This window comes from Juglans microcarpa x Juglans regia, chromosome 4D, assembly GCF_004785595.1.
Source record: "Juglans microcarpa x Juglans regia isolate MS1-56 chromosome 4D, Jm3101_v1.0, whole genome shotgun sequence".
NCBI lineage: Eukaryota > Viridiplantae > Streptophyta > Magnoliopsida > Fagales > Juglandaceae > Juglans > Juglans microcarpa x Juglans regia.
In genome coordinates this window covers 17,397,650-17,422,938 of record NC_054600.1, presented here as the reverse complement: position 1 = coordinate 17,422,938, position 25,289 = coordinate 17,397,650, and the positions used below count along the sequence as shown (strand labels likewise).

At 36.9% G+C, this 25,289-nt stretch overlaps 1 protein-coding gene and 1 pseudogene across 1 annotated transcript; one reads left to right on the top strand and one right to left on the bottom strand.

Annotated features, from left to right (window-relative positions):
• Positions 1-15,211: 15,211 nt before the first annotated feature.
• LOC121260622 (INO80 complex subunit D-like) lies at positions 15,212-24,280 on the bottom strand. The gene is made up of 2 exons (XM_041162560.1): positions 23,718-24,280; positions 15,212-15,866 (listed from the first exon to the last, which is right to left on the bottom strand). The coding sequence occupies exons 1-2, from the start codon at positions 24,188-24,190 to the stop codon at positions 15,605-15,607; spliced, it is 735 nt and encodes a 244-aa protein (XP_041018494.1). The 5' UTR covers positions 24,191-24,280; the 3' UTR covers positions 15,212-15,604.
• LOC121261752 lies at positions 18,466-18,584 on the top strand (annotated as a pseudogene).
• Positions 24,281-25,289: the final 1,009 nt, after the last annotated feature.

Here is a 25,289-nt window from a genome sequence, read left to right as displayed (position 1 = left end):
AGATTAAAAACATTTAATATACATATAATATAAAGTTTAATATTTAACATGGAGTAAGTATATATAATATATTCATACTAATTTAGTTAGAATATGATTATTATTCAAATTATAAGTATAGTGTAAATTATGTCTTAAAAAAAATAAAAAAATATATATAACTTAACTATATATAAAGTATAATTCTTTTTTCATATAGAAGGAGATCAAAGACGGGGCTGGCCATTGGATCAGTAAATAGCAAGGTGCATTTTTTTGGGGACGATCGATCCATTTTGTTTTCAAAGTAACCTTCAAACATCCTCCATGATTGTGCATGTTACAAGTAATAAATATATAGAGGACCGACTAGCTAGCTAGCTTGGTGATCACGTTGTAGTTACGTACCTTCATTTGTTGCATTTGTGGGTATGAAGTGAGTCATACGTATCTTCAGACATCGAGATAGGTGTCCATTAAGTGGTAGCCCCAGCCGTACTGCAACAGCTGATAGTCGTTGAAAGTCGGGAATATTTATGAACGGTATGGAACTGGGTTGGATGAAGTTGAAAGTCATATATTTAGATGCAGTTGAAAGTCATACAAATTATGACCCTCCGATAATGTGATTCAAGAAAATCATTACTATATAGTATTTATATAGTGCATTATATATATATAAGTTTTGTTGTTCGTTTTATTAATTATATATTATTGATTTATATATATGGTATAGTATATATACTATATTAATTATGTTTTTATTTATAAAGTATTATGCTATCATATATATATATAATATAGTATATATACAACACTATAACAAACAGTATATATATATATATATATATATATTAATTGTGTGTTGAATGCTTTAACAAACAGATTTTTTGTAAATGGATCTTTTCTCATTGAAATGTAGTGGATATATCATAGATGCAAACCGAAAAGTTCTTGGGCTCAGAGTCTTATAAGAGACTAGCATATCTATGTATATATGGCGATTAACTGAGCACCATCAATATATAGCTGCTATGAAAAACAAGCAACATTATTGTACATGCAAGCTGACCATAAGGGTTTTTCACCTCCATCACTAACAAGCCCTTCCCAGAATTCTTACACGATCTTGAAACACTCAAGAAAAACAAACTGATCAGGGCATACCCCTGACCAATTTCATGATCATGCTACCGTTCAAAATCAAAATGGCCTGAAAAGCATTTAAAGATCTTCCCTCTAGTGATTCAAAATCAAAATAACTTTCCATTTTTCTAGATCATAGAGAATTTATTATAAAAAAAAAAAAGGCCAGAATAAACGGGTATTCCGAAATCAAGTTCGGGCCAAGTAATCGGGTATCGGCCAAATGGGTAAACAGAAGTCCACTGAAATCGGGTCGGGTTGGAACAGTGAATTCAGGTTGGGTCGAGCAAACAGTCCTATGAGTACGTACGGGTTGAGTAATATATATATATATATAGAATTAGGTTTCACAATTTTATCAATAGGGTGGGGATATGATATTTAATTGTTATGAGAATTAAGATGATTCAATTAATTAGGACGTGGTACGGTGTTACCAGAAAGCAACTTAGTAGTGCTAATTTCTAGCTCTCAGGTTTACATTTACGGGTAAATATTGTATTGAATAATTCTATTTTAATGTCTTTACACAACACACAATCCATCTAGCAGAATTTGATTTGAAAGATAGATTTTAAAATTTAAATCTTCAAATCAAATTATGACATGTAAATGGTGTGCGGCATCTAATGGCTTTTGTTGTGGTATGTATGATTGATACAAGCCAAACTCGAACCAATATAGTTCATTGTGATCAAAGTCAATGTCTGCTTAATTTATAGGTGCAATGCTCGTCCTTGTATAGGTGCAATGCTCGTCCTTGTAGTAGGACTTTTTATAAAATGATTTTAAAAGGGATGATGGGAATTACCTTTCATTTTAAAACTTTTTTTACTTTCATACCCAGGGTGCAAGACTCTTCGTTATAAAATAAAACATGCTTTAAGAATAAAAGAAGTTTATAGTGGAAAACATCAAACTTAAAATAAAAAGGTCTCTCATACATTTAAAACTCTCATACCTAGACTTTCGTACTCTTCCCCTAGACTGTGTCCGCCTTGAAGCGTTCTACTCATTTAGTTCCTAAGGAGGGATGGGCATACATAAAAACTAAAATGAGTCGAAAACTAAGTATTACTTCATACCATAAAAATATAGCAACATAGGATTTCAGTCATGCATTCATCACTCATACGTACATACATACAAGACAATAAGCATACATTCATTTTGAAAACATTACTAGGTGGGGATTTTATGAAAAGGGACAGTTTTCTTTTCATAAAACATTTCTCCCCCCAAGTGCCTTCATTTCTTAAAAAGTCTGAAGACTCGTACATTCTCTTATCACTTTCCATTAGCCTTTACACACCGTTACGTCCTGTGTGCTAGGGTTAGTGGGTCTTCCTTTGGATCCTGATTCCGCCCATGGCTGTGGTTGGGAATCCATCGGTCTGGGGGCAATATTGGGTGCACCGCCAGCACTACTTCCTGGCATTGCAATCTACCCTTTCATTGGTACCCTCATTCGTTCATTTGTTCATCATGGCCGTTATGTATTTTCATACATCATGGTATTCATTCATTCAGTCATTTCTTTCATTCTTTCATTACTCAATTCATTCATGGAAAAACGTCATTTAAAAGCATAAGCTAAAACATCACTCGAGGCATCATTCGAACCATTGGTTCATGGCATCTATAAAGCATACAATTCATATGGACATTTTAAAACACTTTATTCGCATCACTTAAAGCATCAGTATGTAAAAGTATGAGGCATAAGCCTCACGTTTTCATTTTAAAAAACTACATCTAATATCTACTACGTATAGTCATCCATCACATGCATACAATTAAATACTTGGATTGCATAAAAAGGGACTGCCAAAAATGGCCATTACTTACATATACTTGAGAACTTATACTTAGCATGTTTTCATAAAACGTCATTCATTTTGTAAGGCATCGTAAAGGGAAATATTTTCTTTTTGTTTTGTTCCTATCTTTAGAAAACTCTAGAAGCATATGAATATAATACTTACCTGGTCTCCATGCTATTCTCATACCATGCAGTCCATTCACGTGCGTGTCGAATGGCAACCAACCTACATGCATACACATAAGCTTAGCATCATTCTCTATCTAGTACATAAGCAACTAAACTAGAAATAGAACTACACTTCACTTGGAAACACTCTCTTTTTATCCCAGGCTCTTATGTGTCCCTTACTATGCTAAAACCTTCAGGGATACCTCTTCCAAACTCAACGTCTGACCTTGAGTGCTTATCCATTAGAGTGAACTCCTTGATTCACCTTAGGGTTAAGACACTAGGACCTACACCTTACTCTTCCTATCAACCTCATCCTGATATGTAATTTAGACCGACCAAGTCACGCATCTCAATCCTAGTCAATACACACGACACTATTGTATCCAAGCCTACACTTCGTCATCATCCTCATTCTCATCCATGCATGCCACACGACTTTAACCCAACTCTGAGCCTTAAACATCGTGTAGCTATGCTTAAGACATATTGCCCATTACGTATAGTAAATCCGTCTGGCACATGTGTTTACCAAATACACATGTACCTTATCTCCTTTTTCACCTAAGATCAACGTATAACACGTTGATCACTTGCTTGTATAAGCAAGCACTATAGTCCGATACCAACCTTCTCTAACCCAGTTAGCATGACTCTTCCTACTTCCCGTCTCATTACAAGATCGTCCCAACACTTGACCAAGACTCCTTCACAACTACACTTTCTGTCATGTCACGTAGTTCGAGACTACTCCTGAGCTATACCATTATCCACCACTTCACATAGCATTACGCCACGTCACTTCTACACCAACTCCTAACTCATCACAAGTACGGTTCCTCACGTACTCTTGCCACATCGTGACACCCTGACACATTCCGCTACGTCACTCTTACACCATTCCATCACTTCACAAGTACAGTAGCCATAACACTGCTAAACGGTGACACCCATCATTGGGACTACCGGTCACAATATAGCTACTCAGGGACACTGTTTCACAGTTCCCAACACTTCACACGTACTCCCAGACATAACACTGCTACACAGTAACACCAGTGACTGGGATTACCAATCACATCACAACTACTCTGGGATACTGTTCCACAGTTCTCGACACTACTCATCACGCTCTATGTTCCTCTACAATGCAATCATCCATTTCTTCGTGACACGCCACACAGTGTATCACGATTCACCTCACGGAGTACACTCCTCGTGTACTTCCTCCAATCCACACTACGTCACACAGAGTACACTCCACGTGCACTCTTCCCAATCTACACTACGCCACTCAAAGTACATTATACGTGTACTCTTTCCAATCCACACTACGCCACGAGAGTACACTTCACGTGTACTCTTCCCATTCCACACTACACCACGAGAGTACACTTCACGTGTACTCTTCCCATTCCACACTACACCACGAGAGTACACTCCATTCCCATTCCACACTACGCCATGAGTACACTCCACGTGTACTCCCTTCAATCCACACTACACCACACATCACCCCTACTACACACTTCCCAACTACCAATATAGCCCAGTTCACAACACTACTACACAGCACATTACAAAACTACGCCCAACACTTCATGCACACGATCACACTTCACATCACCACATTACACAGCGAACTCCACAACACAATCCACAACCAACTTCACAATAAAGCTAACGAGAGAAGAGGAAAGAAAGTTATACCATCGTCAGGATAACCCTTGCATTGCTCGCTATCCGGCACGGCCTCGTGGCGTCAGAAGTCACTGGCTTGGGCAGTGACCATTCTGTCGTGGTCACTGCTTGACCTTACAACAGGATCATCTCGGGGACCGGATCTAGGGTTCTAGCTGGTGGATCTAGGCTTTGGCGGGCAGATCTAGGTTGTGCGAGGGTGGCCGACATGGCGGGGAGTTCATGGGTGGCAGTGGAAGTGTCGTACGTGGAAGGCTAAACCGCATACGGTGGCTGTTTTGGGCATTTGTGAGCTGTTTGTGCATTGGGATGGGCTAGGGGTGGTCTCAGGATGGCGATGAGAGGTGGAGCACAGAGGCATCTAGTCGTGTACAGTGCATCTAAGAGAGTGAGGGTGCGTGTGAGGCAACGGAACTGTTGGGGACTATGGCCAGGCATGGAGGAGCTTGAGGGGGTGCTAATGGAGTTATGGTGGCAAGGAGGAGGTGGCACGGTGGTTGGAGGGCAACAAATCTAGGCTAAATGGGTGGAGAAACCCATGAGAGAGTGAGGGAGCGTGTGGGGGCAAAGGGCCTTGGCTGAGCATGGGGAGGCTAGGGGGAGGTCGCCGGTGAGGGAGGAGGCTAATGGTGGTGGCGAGGTGGCATGAGGGAGAGGGAGCCGCCGTGAGGGGCTGGGTTCGGTTGAGGGTGCTTGCGAGTTGCTGTGGTGGTCGGTGGCCAAGGATGCTAGCGGTGGCGCATGACAAGGGTGGAGCCAAGAGAGAGAACTCGCGTAGGGGGCTGTTTCGGCTAAGGCTGAGGGGGAAGGCGAGAGAGAGAGAGAGAGAGAGAGAGAGAGAGAGAGGGAAAAGGGAAAAGTTTGGGGGAAAGCTAGGGGCTAGGGTTTTAATCCCGACCTTTTACCTTGGGGTCTTCAAAACGATCTAACGGTGGGCTTTAAATATTGATTTGAAAATACGTAAACGCTAACTTAACTGAAAATACCGAGAGGAATTAAGATAGAATATGATTTAAACTAAGCTTTAGCTTATAAAATATAATATGTTATCATTAATTAAATGATGAAGTTTTGCTAATTACTTTTAAGAAGATAAAACCATCTAATTAAATAAAGTTTTCAACATAATTTAAGTATCATAGTATTTTAAATAACTAAAATCATTTAGATAAAATGATTTTCCACAATTATAATATTTTTGGAGCTCACAAAAATATTACAATTGTCTTTCTTAAAATCATCAGGCTTGGTCCAATAACACTAGAAGTACCCCATATAAATACTTCCAAGACATTTAAAATATTCGAGGGCTTTAAAAAACTGGGCATACTTTAAAAATCAACTGCTAACATTCAAAACACGCCTTCGAGGTTCGGCATGCAAGACAAGACTTCTGATTGCTAGAGAGAAGGAGCGGACTGTTACATCCTCCCCTCCTTATAATAAATTCCATCCTTGAAATTTGCACACCATTAGAGAGAAGAAGGAGCGGGATGTTACAATAGGTCATTGGGGCTCCACTTCTTGACAAGTAAATGAGAATTTCAATTCCTAGGACAGATCTTGTAGACTAGAGGAAGTTCGATGGTCATAAGGGTTTCTTGATGTTTCCACAAACTTGATATATTGGCCTTAGTAGCATTAGTGCTGAGGCTTCTATTTGATACAAGTTTTCTTGCAAAGAGATCAGCAACCACCTAACTCGATGCTTTCTGTGTCATAGAAAAGTTTAGGCAAGGAAACAATGTCGTTGAGGGTTGAAATGATGTATGATTGAGCCGCTATAGATTCATTTGTGATGAGGTTAGTTCATTTGGAGAGTCCTAGAGATGTGGGTAGACTGCTAGTTCAGGCTGTTCAACTACAATGGTTAGTGTCATGAATAAGCAAATGCTAGAGAAGAAAGAAGATTGAGAGCAAAGAGGCTAGGGACTTAGGCCCCGTTTGCATACACTCTCAACCCATCTCATTTTATCTAATCTCATCATCACAATTTTTTCAAATTCTCATACAAAATATAATAAACAATTCAACTTTTTCAAATCCCAAAACAATAAAAATATTAAAAAATAACATTCTAACAATATTTTATTCAACTCATCTAAAACCATCTCATCTCACTATCCAAACAAGCCCTCAATCAAATAGTTAATTGATCACATTAGAGGTGTTTGTTGTAGATTTAAACACACATAAAGAATGTGGGTGGTTTTCAATAGTATTTTTTGAAATTATCCAAATGTCCTTGTAACGTAACACAAAGTACTACAAATTCACTCAACAAATTGGTTAATCATCAACCATGCAATTATTTAATAATAAAGCAATAACATAAAGTAAATAAATTGCATAACACCAAGATTGGTAACGAAATGAAACCCTTTAAAGAACTCTTTAAATGTAAAATCCTACGGGGCAGGCAAATCCAAAAAATTCAATTTTATTATTTGGAAATCAGTTACAAGCAAGTTTCAATTACAAAACCTTTGTCAATTCACATTTTTACTTAACTAGACAAATAACTTGTTTGTCTCTACTGCAATAGCAGCCAGAACCTCTGACGATCTTCAAACATTAGTTTTTCTTCTGAAACTCCAGTTGCTGAATCACAATCATACTTTTTGAGAGAAACAATATGAAAATTCTCCAAGGAACTTTCTCACCAAAATATTCACCAGAAAGTGCTCTAAAAATATCCAGAACTGAATCTCTCCAGATCATAACCAATACGATTCCTTAAATAAACAATTTGAATTGCAGTAGGATTCTACTAACGGAACGAATCTAAAAAGAGTTTGAATTGCAATAGGACTCTACTGACGGAGTGACTCTGTCATGAAAAACTCTGCTGACGAGATGATGACACTTGTCACTAAGTCTTCGTAGCAGATGTAGTTTCTCATTCAAACACTTCTATGGATAATTACAGAACCCCTGAAACCCCATTTTCACACTCTTGACTTATCTAAAACACTTCCTAATAACTTCTAGGTAAACTCAAAATAGTTATAAAATAAAGTCAAAGTATTTTACACTCATCCAAATTACAAAACCAAAAATAAGATGAAGTCTATCATTTCAGTCACCTAGTCCTATCCAAACTTATCAATTTAGTCACCTCGTCCTAGCCAAACTTTTGCATCTACAATCTTTCCATTTGACGGATTGGTGACAAAACCAACTTGATGAATGTCTTGCATCTACAATCTCCACCTTTGGTTGATAGGTGACAAAACCAATTTGATGAATGTAATATAAACCAATCAAAAGCACAAACAACAGACCAAGAAACCGAGTAGAACAGTGACTAAGATTAGTACTATCAAAATTCACAAGATTTAAAATATAATTCAAAGTCTAAGCATGTTCTAGTCCAACATCAAAATTATGTCCAACAAAAATAAACTTAAATGAAATAAAGTTTCTAAAGTAATTTTTGTAAAACAGAATTTAGTTCTCCTCCCCAATATTAAATTATCCAAAATAGAATAACAAAATATTCATTCAACTCCCCCTCAACAACACACTTACTCCAACTCCCCCTAAATTTCACAATACCAAAAAAATCAATCTGCTCCCCCTCAATCTGCTTAGCTCTTCTCTCCACTCCCCCTTTTTGTCTCTAATCTGACAATCACTATTTTTCCATATCAGAGTCCATGACATTCTCCAACACCTGCTGCATCTGTGAATCTCATCTGTGAAGGGTCAATGATACTATCATAATCAAAATGAATGAGATCCAAACATGTGTGCTGTGTAAAAAACAATATCATACTCCTTGATTTGACATGGCTAAAACACCCTCCGATCTCAACTCAACCATGCATTTAGATAGAACTGATGTATGAATATGAATGTATGTAAAACAATTTACAAAAAGATTGAGAAAATTTGGTTGAGACAAAAGATCAAACACTTGGTGGGCATATCATGAAAACTAAAGTGTAAAAAGCATTAATCACCAAAAATCATTCCTCAGTACATGAACAAAAATAGACCCACTTCACACAATCCACTTCTGCTCACTCCAACTATCAAAACAATCCAAGTCTCAAGTCGCACCAAAAACCAACAATCCCAAATAGGTGTATGCAGTGCCCTAGAACTCGAAAGGAAGAGAAAATAAATTAATCGAGCACTTACCGTGATTGGGAATCATGTAGATGGAGGGGATCTGTGCAATTTCTAAACAACAAAGTGATCTAAAACACTAGAAAAGTGAGAACTTGTGTTCGGCTAGGGCACAAAGAGACAGAGAGAGACATGGGTGAGTGAGATAGTAAATATCGCCCGCGCGCGCGGGGGGGGGGGGAGTGTCTATCCAACCACTAAGCAACTTAACTTACTAAGTGACCTAACGTGCCCTGCACGAGACCATGGCTTAGAGTCCCACTGAGACTTAAACACTGAGACCAAAAAAATAGACCTTCTGAAACACAACTTCCACACCATATGCAACATGCAGAAAATGCCCAGATGCCAAAAATATGAGAAATAAACAAATACAAAAATAAAAGATAAATAAAATAACATAAAGGTTGATCCACGCTCTTAAAAAAAATTTAAAACAACTTAATTTTTTTTTAAGCCAAATCACTTGCCTAAATGCACCAAGTGTCCAAACACAATATTCCAATCACACAACCAACATTGAAGGAGGCCAAGAAATAAAGAGCCCAAGAAAAAATAAGTGTGGACACACTATAAAGTCATCATAGCCAAAGTCTATGTGGATGTGTAAATGAGGCAACTTACTACCACCATCAAATATTAAATATTTAAATACATATATTTATTTTTCCTTCCTTTTTTTTATATTTATTTCACATAGATACTTTCAAATGGGTTATCTTTGACCTCAAAAGTCAAACTTTATGCTAGGTCTAAATATTTGGAAAGAGTATCTCCTCCGAACATAAGGTTGCTCAATCATTTGTATGTCCATTTTATTGCTCACCTTTTTTCACAATGAATAGAGCAATGATTTTTCCTATAAGGACTTAAGGAGCAAGATCCGTATAGAGTGTTTGTCTTTTTCTGCAATGAAGAAACACCGATTTTTTCTATATGAATCAAACTTCTATGTCTGGAAAGAAGAGACCTCTTGACTTTTAGCACTAGGTTCAACTAGTATTAATCAATTTAATGTTAGGACTCCCATTTTGGATAGCATCTATGAGACTTTATGGAACATACAAAATGAAAAAAAAAATGAAAAATACGTTCCTCACAATGCATTAGAATATAACTTTGTCAAAATGAGTCATGGGGTCTACACTCACATTGTAGGCAATAAAAAAATAGAGAGATGTTCTACATCCAAATATAGGGGATGTGAGGGTCCAAGTACTCTTGGCTTGGTTAGGCAAAAATAATACCTTACTTTTTAACTTTTTTTTATTTTATATGACAAACCAGAAAAATAGAAGACAAATCAACTAAACCAAACAAAAAAAGATGCAAACAAATAAAAGAATGTGAAATGTATGTCCTAAACTAATGATATGCAAGGAATGCAAGAACATGCAAGTGGTCCTATCAATTAATGTCACATAGTATCTTCTTTGACCACCTACTTTGCTTTGAATTTTGAGGTGAGCTTTACATCATCACAACTTTTTGTGGTCTTATCCTTGCTGCCAAGACAAAATTCATACAACTCACATACCTTGGCACTTATGGCATTTATTTGTTGGCTTATCTCTTGGACTTGGTTTCTAAGTGTCTTTACTTTTTTCTTTGATTTTCTTTCACTTCTATTTTTCTGAACTTTACTCAAATTAAAGTAATATGACCTTATATGACCAAAAATACCACAATAATAACAAATATATACAAACTTACCTCCAAACTTACATCGGTTCAGCTTCTTTGAGGTTGATCTTTCATTTGACTTTTCACAATGATTTGACTTTGAAGTGGCTTCTTTCGGAGCATCCACAACTTGACTTCCTTTGACAAAGACGATACTCTTAGAGGTAGTGGCAGCGAATGATGAGGCTTGAGTATCTTTGTCTTGAGAAGTTGTATACCCAAACCAATATGATCACAGCTAGACTTTTGACTACTTAACATCTCATCCAATTTCCAAGTTACTGATTTTTGTTGACACTCTTGAGAACTCCTCAATTCTTTGTCTAGTGCATCCTTTTGAGTCTTCAATCTCAAGATCTCAACTTCAGAAATTTGTAGTGCCTCCAAGAGATTGTTCTTTTCATTCTCCACTGCTGTGAGTTTGTTATACAACTTCTTGTTAAGTTTTTTTAGCTTAACCACTTCTTTACATAAATTATTATACGGCTCTTGTATGCTTAGCTCATGGTCAGCATCAGCAAGAGCTATATCTGAGTCACTATCATCAAATTCACTTTCAAATTTTGTTAGCACAATTTCAGAAAAATCATTAACAATAGTGGTAAAAACCATAAAGGAATTTTCATCATCAATCCATGAACTAGAAGTTTTAGATCCTAAATTGTCATTAAGTGTGACATTCAGTATTTTTTCCTTGTTTTTCTTAAAGTTTGGGCACTCCACTCTTATGTGACCATATCCAAAACATTCATAGCACTTTACTTTGTCATTTTTCTCATATTTTTCTTTATTCCATTTTTCTTTATCACTTTTTTTTGCAACAAATTCTTTACCTCATTTTTGTTTTCCACTAGTTTTCTTGTTAAACAAGAATTTTCTGAATTTCCTTGCAATAAGATCTATATCCTCATCATTCAAATTTTCTTCATCAGAAAAATCATCTCAATCATCCTTCACAGTCTTTAATGCAATGGACTTACATTTTCTTATTTGAGGAAGTGAGGACTCATATGCTTGCAAAGAGCCGACCTTCAACATTTATAGCATCCAAATCTTTGTTTTCTTCAAAAGCTGTAACTCTTGGGAGAAATATTTTAGGCAAGGACCTTAAAATTTTTCTCACGACTCTTAAATCTTCCACCTTCTCGCCTAGATTAAACCTAGAATTCACAATATCATTAAGTTTAACATAAAAATCATTAAAACTCTCATCTTCCAGCATTTTAATCTCTTCAAGTTTTGAGGTTAGCATTTGCAATTTCAAATTTTTTACTATTCTTGTGCCTTCGTGTGTAACCTCCAAAATATCCCAAACTTCTTTGGCAATCTCACACATGGAGATCTTTTAAACTCTTTGGGAGATACAACTATGAAAATAGCGTTAAATCCTTCGTTATTGCAGCTATAGTTGTTGATCTCATCTCTAATGCAAGCATCAAGTGTTGTCTCGGGCTTATTTCATCCTCGTTCAACTGCATACCACACACGTTCATCTAAAGACTTTAAGAAAACCCTCATACAATCTTTCTAATAAGCATACTTTTTCCCATCAAAGTGTGGCGGGACATATAACGACAACGACATGATCTACAAGGACATGGATCACATTGGAATGAGTGAACTACGCTCTAATGCCAATTGAAATTATCCAAATGTCCGTATAACGTAACATAACATTCTACCAATTTCCTCAACAAATTGGTTAGTCGTCAATTATGTAATTATTTAATAAAAATAATAACATAAAGTAAATAAATTACATAACACCAAGATTGATAACGAATGAAAACTTTTTAAAGAACTCTTTAAAGGTAAAACACTACTGGGTAACCAAAACACAGAAAAGTCAATTTTATTATTTGAAAATCAATTACGAGCAAGTTTCAATTACAAAACTTTTGTTAATTAACATTCTTACTTAACATTCTTACTTTATAGCAGTAGCAGCCAAAATCTTTGAGGATCTTTAAATATTAGATTTTCTCCTGGAACTCCAGTGGCTGAATCACGACCACTCAATCTCCAACATGGAGCGAGATCACATTTTTTTAGAGAAACAATATGAAAATTCTCCAAGGAATTTTCTCACCAAAATATGCATCGGAAAGTGCTCTAAGAAATATCCAAAACTGAATCTCAACATATCCTAAGCAATAGGATCCCTTAAATAAACAATCTAAAAGCAATTTGAATTGCAATAGGATTCTACTGATGGAACGAATTTGAAAAGAGTTTGAATCGCAGTGGGACTCTGCTGACGGAGCGACTCTGTCACGAAAAACTCTACTAACGGGATGATGACAACTTGCTCTAAGTCTTCTCGGCAAATGCAGCTTCTCATTCAAACTTTTCTCTGAATAATTACAAAACTCCTGGAACTCGATTTTCACACTCTTGACTTATTTAAAACACTTCCTAATAACTTTTAGATAAACTCAAAATAGTTATAAATGAAGTATATCATCTTAGTCACCTAATTCTATCTAAACTTATCAACTTAGTCACATAGTTCTAGACAAACGTTTGCATCTACATTTTTCATAAGAATAATGATAGAGTTACTATCATTACTCTTTTTGTATTTAATTTTTTTTTAATTTTTTTATTTTACTTAATGATTAAGGAAGTGTGTATTAGTAAAATTATATATTTTTTTAATTTGTTCTTAGTGATTGAGGATGTTAAAAAAATATTTAAAAGAAAATGATAAAAATAAATAAAAAAAAATTTGAAATGCTTTTTAATAGTAGATGAATAGTAACTCTATCACTACCATTAACGTGTCTCAAAGAGTGGATGATTTTTCTTTTGAAATGTGAGTTGAGGAAAAATGGGATTTTCTTTTGGAGTAAACATTTTTTCAAAAACTGTCTCAAAAGTATACGGATTTCTTTTAGAAAGGATGGTCGAATACTTGTATTTGTGATTATAATAAAAAAAAAAACAGACGGCACTTAATTTGTTGTGATATGGTCGTTCGTGTGTTGGTTGTGATATAATGATTGTGATGTCGTGGTTTTTCGAGTGGGAATCCCGACGATGGATTGAGACGGGCGACTACCTTGCCGTGTATGACAGGTAGCACCCCCTACGCATGAAGAGAAAGGATATGTAAATGCATGTGCGTCTAAAATAGGAAATGTAAATGCATGTGCATTTAATTTTAGACATGGGTCCACGGTGAGAGAGGGGGCCAGCTTGAGCTGCAGACCAGCTGTAATACATTATATCAGCTGCTAAAAGGTCCATCCAAGGGCTGCCATGTGGCATGTCTAGGAGCTACCACATGATAATTTTTTCAAATTTTTCTTATAATTTTTAATAAACTCAGTATTTAAATTAAGACTAATTTACTTTTCTATTTGTTTAATTTGATTTCTAAGTGCCTTTAAAAAAATTTTGAAAGTGTGTCTTGCACAATTTTTCTTACGGTTTGAAACCGGTTTACACGATTTCATTTCTGTTTTTTTTATTCTTCTCTCTTTTTTTTTTTAATTTTAAATTTTTATTTAATGATTATTATTATTATTATTATTATTATTATTATTATTATTATTATTATTATTATATTTTCCCGGTCGTCACACAAATATAACTCCGAATACACCGAAAAGATTGTGAAATCTATGATAATCAACTTAAAATGGAAGATGCACGCTTTAGTATGTTGAGTATTATTATACACAACGGTTCGGGGACTATCAAATGACCCAAACAATGTTGCAAGCATTAAAGGTGTAGCTTGGTGGAAATTCAACCACTAGAATTCACGGATTGACGGCGAGCATAAATTCTACAAGATGTGCTCAAAACACAAGTTGCATTTTTAGAGATTTTTCATACTTGAGCACAAGGTTGATGGAAACAACTTGACCAATGACATTTGTCAAGACGTCCAAGCAAAAATATATTGGTTATCCAGCTCTTAGGAAACCATGTTCCAAACCTTGACGTGCAATCAGAACAGTAACATTAAATGACGTGTCTATCACAAGGATATAAAAAAAAAAAATGAGCACTTAAAAGGCAATATTGGGCTCATATGACTGAGTCAAGTTTGTGTGTGGCATCTAGGTCCAAGCCTAAGAACTCAAATCCAAGAATAGGGCAGCAAAAGGACGTGCAAAATGGCTCATGGACCACTCATTGCTGCAAGAGAGGAAAAGCATGCGTGTGGGAAGAACAAATATAAGCCAAGTCAGCTTTATCTACGAAAGGGTAGCTCAAAATGGTGAATAAGAGATAAGGCATTTCTATTTTCTTGAAATGGTTAAGTCATTGGTGATGTAGACAAAACTCCTAATATCATATTCAAGACTGTTGTTTACAACCTTAATTAAAATAAATACTAAATACAGTCTAATATAGTGTTTAAATTCCTTGCACCAACTTTGAAAAATGGTGGGCTCACCATTAAAAAATAGATTTTTTCATAAAAGTTTTAAATTTTCTTACTTTTTTAAAAGAGAGTGCACGGAACTTGAATATCCTAGACTGTACAAATCATTTCCCTATATGGTAAGAAGCAGGCAATGTTGTTTGACACTTCAAAGTCAGGTCACAAAAACCTGGTCATGTACAAGTGATGCATCATTCTCCAGCATCTGTATTTCAATTATTAAAAGAATACAAGAAACCATGCATCTTCACTATATTTCTCAACATTATACATTGTGTTGAGCACATGCTTTACCAGTATAGCTTAAAGAATTACATGTGCAGTAGTCTGCTAATGAACTGTCAGGAAATTGCATTCCATCATTATAACAAAACATAACACCAAGATCATAGAAGTACCCTAAATATGCACACGCGTTGCCCTTCGAGACAAACAAAGTCCAATGTCCCGACCAAATCATACTCTTGCTCCACCAATCAGAGATGGTAATCACCCCAAATTATTGGCATCTTTCTGGACAGCTAACGCATAAAACCTATACAAACAGATAACTGTGCAACTATATGGAGCTACCTCATTTCTTCATCAATCTGAACCTTGGCTACAGTTGCCTTTAGTGCAGCTCGTCTTTTGGTTTGAATTTGCCTAACAAATTCTGTGACCACGATGTGGAACTTTGGTGCAAGCTTTTTAGTTGAATAGATATTAAGACCTGCTCTTTTCAGGCCACGGATGAGATGTTTTTCAGCAACTTGCATATGAGTGGAGCAGAGTAGAGGAACCGTGGATCTTAGTACAGGCTTACAACAGAGAATGGGCCCTGTCTGCGTACTGAACACAGGCAAACAAATCGTTAACAAAAATTATTATTATTATTATTAAGACAGAATTATCCAACATAAGGCCAGAGAGAGAGAGAGAGAGAGAATTCCTAGTGCAAAATCCAAACTAAATTTTCAAGTCTACAACTCATTACAAGCGGCCCTATAACCACTAGTTTACACCCTGACGGGCATATTAACATCCATTATATAAACTGAAAATACAATCCATGCACCAAGTATTGTCGAGGACATCAGTAAACGGTATGACTGTAGGTTCCCAAAATTACACTTTCAACAATAATGAATGATAGGATGGAAAGTCCAACATATCATCAGCTGCTAACACCGAAACTGTAGTATAACTGAAGTATTCTCAGATAGTCAAGAAAAAAAATCCATATAATAGTGGCCTAATCATAGTCATCAACAGGAGAGTCAATTTGGTAATAACTGGTATCTAGTTCAGCAAACTTTGATTTCCTAATTTACAACTTGAGATTTAAGTTTGCGGCTTGAATGATACAATACAAATCTACAATCCATTGGGGAAAACTTTGAATTAAAAAACCTCAGCATGACATTATTCGTAGTATCACCTCAGCCTTATTGTATCACTGAGTCACTGACACCCATCTCATTTTGAAATTATAACAACATTTGCATTTAAGCTAAAAGCACAGGCCCCTCTTGAATCTTCAATCAAAGTTAACACAGGACATGATACCAGCCTAAATATGTGGATTGGAAGACATTTTTATTCTTCACGCCCAGTAAAAACAGAATTATCTTATCTTCACTTCAAATTTAAGATTTTGCGAGTGATTCTATGCTTTTCAAGATGTTACTTACAAACATGCATTTTATGTTACTGGATTGGGAGGTGACACAATCTAAAGGTAGGACATTGCATTTAAGATAAGAGCTTATTGCATGGCTACAATCATATTACTTGACTGACTAGTCTTAAACAAGAAAAACAGCAAGAGCAATCACTAGCAAGAAAGGAAAATTTGAGCAACATTAAAAAAAAAAACAAAACAAAAAACAAAACAAAAACGACAAATACGATAACTAATCAACCATTATGATATATGACGTTCCTTTTGGGTTATTATGGAGAGAATCTTCTCTAAGGATGTTGTTCAAACAAAAAAGAAAAAAAAAGAACTGCTCTTATTCTAGTTGCACGCACAAAAGTATGCATCTTAAAGCTTCCATGAGGGTCATGTTTCCACACCATAAGTCATGCCAAAATCTAATCCAGATCCATCACCCATCTCAAGTCTATTGTGACTAGGATAAACCTTCGATTGTCTTCTGATATTTTTCCACAAACCACATCACCAAAATACTTCATTCGAACACCACTCACCACAAGTACAACCGAATTTGGAATCATCACAGCTTTCCATAAGGCCTCCCTCTCATCTTGCTAACACCAAAGCCACTTCCCTAATAAGGCTTGATTAAACAAAGGCAAATTTCAAACTCCCAAACCTCCATTAGAAAGTGAAGAACACACATTAGCCCAGCGTACCTCATTCGAATTCCACTCACCTCAACCACAACCAAACTTGGAATACACCACGGCTTTCCACAAAGCCTTCTCATGTTGGTAATGCCAAAGCCAATTCCCTAGTAAGGCTTGATTACACAACAGAAAATATCAAACTCCCAAACCTCCATCAAAAAGGGGAGAGCACACCTAAGCCCAATTTACTCCGTGAAATTTGAATTCATCATCTAGGCCATGCCATATAAATCTTCTTGTAGTTTCTCTATTTGACCTAGTCGAAAGGGGGAACGGAAATCAGAAGTATGGAGGCAAATTTGGGAGTACTCTTGATCAAAGTGATATTGCCACCTATAGACAAATACATCCTCTTCCAACCAGTTAATTTGCATTCAATCTTCTGAGTCACACCATCCAAATAGACTTTTCCTCAAATAAAGCTTCCAAAGGAAGATTGTGATATTTCATAGGCAAAGAAAATACCTTGTACACAGTACGCTAGCTAGACTATTCAAGACATTTCTCACAGGGACCAACTCTAACTTGGCTAAATTCACTTACAACTTAAAGACAATTTCAAAGCATTAAAAAAAAAGAGTAACGCTACTCATCATCCTTTCATCATCCCATGATGTGGCATTAGATAATTGGAGACTATTTATTATGTTTTACTTGTAAACCTATCATTTAATGCCGCATAATGGGATGATGAGAGGATAATGAGTAGAATGTTTCTAAAAAAAAGGTGTCCTCAAAGATCAGATGTACCATGGATTCAGCCCCAAAGTATCATCTACAAACAATAGGTGAGAAATGTTAAGTGCACCAAGATCCCTATAGAAAACCCAAAGAGAAAACCTTCCCGTTGTTAAGAAAACATATGTTCATAGAACTGCACAATAAGATCCCTAGTTTCATTTCAATTAGAGGAAACTAAACCCTCAACCAATAGCTTCTCAATTACATTTCCTCCTATGCGAATTAGCCACTCGATTGGAAATCATGGTACACTTGTCACCTTCCCTTAGCTATAGAGCCCATGAGTTCGACCTCCAAAATACCTCCGCGATCGAAGTGACCCTTTCAAGCGTGCTTAGGCAATCATACCAACACTAATGCACCAGATCACATCAAAACACCGTAGTTAAGTGTGCTTAGGCGAGAGAAGTACTAGGATGGGTGACCTCCTGGGAAGTCCTCGTGTTGCACCCCTCGTTTTATACTTATCAAAAAAATAAAAGGTTAGAGATCACTTGAATTTACCGTAGCTTCTCTTCTTCAGATAGTGTTCTGTCCTCTTCAGCAGCCTCCAAGCTTTCTAGCCCCACCAAGAAAGACTTATTACGATGCACCAATTAAGACTTACACTTGCTCATTCTAAGTCTTCAAGTCTTTCTTCAACGCCTTTAGTTTGTGAGCCAGAAATAAACATAAGCTCCTTGGAAGTGATAACAAGACCACCACTGTCTAACCATGTCGACAAAACTTCCTATTTTTTACCAGATTCTAAAATTCGAAATACTCCCTGCCCTTGAAACTCTCCACTAAAAGAATAATGGGAAAGTGATTTGAGCAAAGTCTCGGTAGTATTTTCTAGCACAGGTAAGGAAAATGCTCTTCCCAATCTGACGACACAAGGATTCTATTAATTCCATATCCAAGGAGGATTGTCTTGGTTGTTAGACGACATGAAAGAACCTCCAACAGGAGGAATATCCATAAGATCCTGCTCAAAAATAAAATCTGAGAACTCCACCATAGCTGAACAAAGATTAGGCTGACTCTTTCGAATCAATTGTCTCCTTGCATTGTTCTCGAGTTTTAGGTACAACCTTTATGAGAGAACCCAAATTCGAAGAGCACCTTGCACAAATAAGTTGTGATGACCCAAGGAATGCCCAACATATGGGTCATACTCCAAAACTAGTCAATGATATAATCGGAGCCCCTTTGAATCATTATAAAGAGCAGCAATATGGGATCTCATTCATCACTCATACTCACGCAATACAGGACATTACAATAGTACTTTCTTTTATCACATGTTTGGCTCTCTTTTTTTTTTTTCAATTCTAAACATTAGCTTCTCCAAATCGTCGACGCCTCATCTAAAACTTGTATTCCAAACTCCTTATCCCTAACTTTCCAAGGAGATCAACCACAATAATAGACGAGTAAACCACACCCTAAAATTGCTAACTCAACATAACTAACCTAGCATTTTCTTGCAATGGCAATGGCAACGGCAAAGCCGAAAGCTTTTGTTTGGGAAGGCATGATTAACCCTATCTCATAGATGTATACCATCATGGACACTTAAGGAAGCCTATCCAAACTTCTTTGGTATAGCAAGCATGAAAGAAGTCTCGATCGCAGACCTCCTCCACTATTCTAATGGCACCCCCCAGTGGAGTGTCACATTCCTTAGAGCTGTCCATGATTGGGAAGTTGACACAATCTTTAAATTCTTTTTTTTTTTTATCGGTAATCAAAGTATTTTATTCATAAAAGTAGACAAAACCCAAGTAACAGGGAGTATACATGAGAAATACCTAACTAGAGTTTACAACTGACAGTAAAAAGTCATGTACACTTAGTCTGTTACAAACAATGGCCCCCCGCACATGAGAACAATGTTTTAAAGAAAAAGACTTTCAGCTCCTCCATTGTCTTCTTGCAGTTTTCGAAGCTTCTATCATTTTGTTCCCACCATATACACCAACACATGCAAATGGGGACCATTTTCCAAATTGCTGCGACTTGTGAATTCCCTCAGAGACCTCTCCAACTAGCTAGAAAATCCACCAATTTAAAGGCATGACCCATGATACGCCAAGTCCTGTAAAAAAATAGTCTCACGAGGTCTTCGCCACCTCGCAGTGTAGAAATAGATGGTCTACTGATTCACCATTTTTCTTACACGTGTAACACCAATCCAACAACATTAACCGATGTTTCTTTAAATTATCTATGGTGAGAATTTTGCCCAATGCTATTGTCCAAGCGAAAAAGGTGGCTTTGGAAAGAGCTTTCGTCTGCCAAATGTTCTTCCATGGAAATGAATGTATGCCTGGACTTGTTAAAACTCTGTGGAGTGATCTGACAGTGAATTTACCTTTCGTGGAAGGACTCCAAATCCTCTAATCCATGGTACCCTCAGTCATACGTACATTATATAGTGCCGCATAGAACTCTGTGATCTCCTCCAAATCCCATTCTTGAGCTGCCCTAATGAAATCAACATTCTATTAAGGGGAGACACTAGAAAAAAGAAAGTGGTCCGCTATCACTGCATCCTTCACTCATGCAAGCCCAAATATGGCAGGGAAAGTGTCTTGAAGACTTCTTTCACCACACCAATTGTCATACCAAAATCTGACACGAGAGCTGTCACCCACTAAAATATGTGTATGTCTCTGGAAGAACTCCCAATTTTTCCTTATGTATAATCTCTGAATTCTGCACCCTAGTCTATTCAAACAGCTTCTTTGGAGAAGATCCTAACTATTGACAACCTAAGAAAACGCCATATCATAGTATTGGATTGATGTTGTGTGTGTAAAAAGAGCAGAGAATCTATCGATCATCTACTAATGCATTGCGAAATTGCCACAACTTTGTGGAATGACTTTTTTACTAGGGTGGGTGTAGCTTGGGTGATGCCAAGAAGGGTGATCGACCTCTTAGCTTCATGGAGAGGTCTTCAAGGCACTTCTCAGATTGCTGCAATTTGGAAGATGGTTCTGATATGTCTATGTGGTGTCTTTGGAGAGAGAGGAACGAGCAAAACTTCGAAGATCATAAGCAGTCATTGGATGAACTTAGAACTTTCTTTTTTAACACCTTGTTCCAATGGTCGATTGTAATTGATTTTAATGACATGATCATTCATGATTTTCTTGTAGAACAGCACTCCTAAGCGTTGCTCTTGTATATGACCCGTGTACTTGGGCTTTGCCTATTCTTATGATCAAAAAAATTTTATTTACAGATCAAAAAAAATTTTGATAGGTACATCTAGAATGATGAGAAGTATCATTAGGGTAGTGCGTATAGGGCTGAAAAGTACACAAGATGAACACCCAATAGAAAAAATTACCATTAGAAATTCCAAAGATCAATGAACTGTCAAAATATAGAGAGATGATGATCTAGAACCTACACAGGCCTAGTACCAATGGCCTGGATATTGTAGCTGTCACAGTGGATATGATGCTCTGCTGTCTGCAAAAAACTGGCATTATAAATTCAAAAGATCAATAAACTACCAAAAACTAATAGGAGATATAACTTGTATCCGCCCCTCAATCACAGAGTTTGCACAAAAGCAAATACTTCAGCTCCCACATAGGTAATTCATACCCCCACAAAGTTCTATGCACTCTCTCCAAATACACCTCATGATACACAAGTTAACTAACTTCCAATATGCCAAGAAAAGAACTAAAGTTTTAGGCATCACCCACAGCCTACACAAGCCTAGCACCAATGACATACTCTCTAGCTATCACTGAACTTTAGATAAATAGGCTTCTAAGCTCCTCCACTGAATGTTCTTTATCTTCAAAGCTCCGGTCATTTCGTTCCCTCCAAATAGAGCATAGGAGACATATGGAAACCATCTTCAGATTTCTAGAACCCAAGCATTACAAAAGGGTCTATTTAGTGCATTACATTGGAGACTTACCAGCCAGAAACTTTCCCACAATTATCTAGCAGAATAAATCTTAGCATTGTGTTCCCCTTTTTTCTGGCAAGCCTTATCCAATGTTCCAACCCAAAAACTTGTGATCGATAATTCTAGACCCTTCCCATCAAAATCTGAGAAATACAAGTACACCAGGCCACTGGAAGGGTTTTCCTTTTATATAAGTTGTGGTCAATTCTCCTTCCAATTTTATGACAAGGCTGCTACTAAAATTCTGCTACAACAATGGTATTCCAGTTTTATGAATGATCAATTTCACTTGTCATTTTTCTTTCTTTCCATACTTGATTTCTTGTTTTATAAATGATCAAATCTTGTTCCCCAAATTGACCTCACTGAACAGTTTTTCTTGGCACTTGGATATATCCATGTATAAGCTCATTGGCATCTACTCCCCTATACAAATGGGATAGCATAGTGGAGGTGAGGCAGCTTTAGAAACTACTGCCTTCCCCCTACACCCAGGGTTAAAATATTAGTGAAAAATCCTTTTACTGTATCTATATTTACCAAAAACTTTTAGAAATTACCATCTTCCCCCCTAATCCCTTTTAGCTCCCCAAACATCTTTATTTACCATTTTTTCGGAAAGAAATTTGAAAATCAATATGTTTGTATTATTTATATACAAAATATATACTATGCCGAAAAAATATTAATTGTAACAATATTTGTTCAGTCCCTTCAAAGATGAACATCTCAATCCACCACTGGGATAGTGGGTAAGGTTGCGAGTCAAACCCACAGGATCTGCGCAAGTTACTGATCAACAAAAAAGCTCAGTGCAGCTACTCTATAATTTTTTTTTTCTTTGATAGGTAAAATAAGATTTTATTTTATCAAGTAAATGGGCAAAGCCACTGGCACTGATTTAAAATAAATAAATAAATAAATAGGAAAAGCCCAAGTACAAGTTACTCTATAACTTTTGAGATTCGCACCATCTCCACAGTTTTCATGGCCAGACTAAGGTTCTTTCATAATGAATCACAAGTTAAGCAAGTTCAGGAAAATTATGATAGTAATAGAAGTACCAAGCTTCAGTGCATTGTCTACATGAGGATGCTCTAAAGTAATTATAGAACACCAAACGATGTCATTATATTCTGTAATAATTTTCCAAACATTCATTAAAAGAATACCAACACAATAACTGCAATCAAACCCGCTTTTCCTCAATTCCATACATCTAAAATATTCAATAAAGACCTAAAAGCTACTTTGGCTTTCTATTTTTTGTTCACTTGCCTTGTCCTTTTTATCATGGAAAGGAAAAACAGAATAGATACTAAATGAAAGTAAGGGTGGAATCCCAACAATCGAATTAATCAAATACCGATCCTTTCACTGTTTATCCACAATAGGGATTAAAGCAGTAGCAACCATTATGCGAAGGGGATAAGATTTAAACCCACCCCCAAAAAATAAATAGATAAATAAGGAGAACGTAATAACTCAGAACCAAGACCCAATTGATCCGGCAATGAAACCAGTAATGGTTGCTACTACTTGAATCCAGCCCGATAGGGAATATAAATATTCTCTTTCCTTTCCCCCAGATTTCTCAGCCACACCCACCCATGCCCATATCCATACACATACATAGATAAATATAAATAAATCTACAAATAAATTACCTCTTGATGCAATAGCTGCAACCCTTGTAGAGCTTCTGCTTTGAATCTGAGAGTATATGCGCGTGGCAGTACTTCGTCAACGCCATCGCCTTCGCCTTACACCCAGTAACCTCACACCTCCTTATCTCTATAGTCTTCAGCACCTCCTCCTCATTCCCTCCGGCTACTTCCCTCTTCCTACAGTTCCCATCATTACCCGCCTCATTCTCTTCCTCGTCCTCCTCTTTGTACGGGCTCTTACCGTACAACCAGTAGTACTCCTTATGCTTGCCTTTCAGTTCCTCCATTAACGCCCAGTAGTGGGCCTTGTAGCACCTGGCGAGTTGCTTCGCTCGTCGCGATCGGCGTTTTAGGACTTCTTGGCGGGTCAGGAACTCAGCCGTGGAGAGGGGGGCGTCGAGGTCGGATTCGGCAACTCTCAAGGGGGATGGAGGAGGAGAGGGGGACGAAGGAGAGGGTCTGGAATCGTCCATGGCTGACTCGGTCACTGAGTTGGAGGGGAGAGTGAGATTTTTTTAGGGTTTTAATTGGGTTTTACAAATAAATTTCGTATATTTAATAAAGGCATCGAATGCTTCTCCGAATATGCATATATAATATATGGAGTCGGTGAAGAGTTTTCCTCTTCTTAAACGAAATTACGGTTTTGATCCTTAAATCCTGCTGTATTGACGCTTTCATCCCACCTACTTTAAGCACGTGGAGATTGAATTTAGTCACGGTTTAAGGCTGTTAAAGTGATCACAGATTTTTTTTTTTTTTTTTTTTATAAGAAACCAAACTTGCATTAATAAAAAGAGATTACAGACAATTATCAAACCAAATGATTTGAGAAATAAAGTCTGGAATACAATCTCACCACATAGCGATGTCATCCACATTTTTAGCATATCTAGCTAAAGTATGAGCAGCCATATTTCCCTCTCTAGAAACATAAACAAAAGAACACTAAAAAAAAAATAGACTTAATTTTCTGATATAACAGCCCCAGAATAGAGTCATCCATCTCATTTTGCTCCAGAGCCTCCACCACCAATAAGCAATCAAACTCGACTTGAATTCTTGAAATACCCATACTGACACACAACTGAAGACCCTGAAAAATAACTTTTAACTCCATAGCTTCTGGGTCCTCAACTTCACTCTCAACCTTCGACGCAGCCATCAGCACCTTCCCTTTATCATCCCGCAGAATACACCCAACACCTGATTTGCACAATTCTCCAAACACTGCTCCATCGACATTAAGCTTGAGCAGACCTGGTTGAGGAGCTATCCAGCGAAAATGATGTTTTACTTGCACTCGAGACTTCAAACGAAGCTATACATAATTCCTGATTAAACCCAACGCGTTATCAGCAACAATTTTTGGGCTCAAAGCACCTGCTCATGCACCATTTGATTACACTGATACCAAAGACTCCAAGCAACAGCAAAGAAAAGAGGTAATTTATCCCTATATACCCCCTGGCACAAAAGTAAAGCAATCTCACAAATTTTCAGATTGTAATCCAAATGCATATCAGGTAATAGTTCTTTCCACAAGCACAATAAGCTATCACAAGAAAGCAA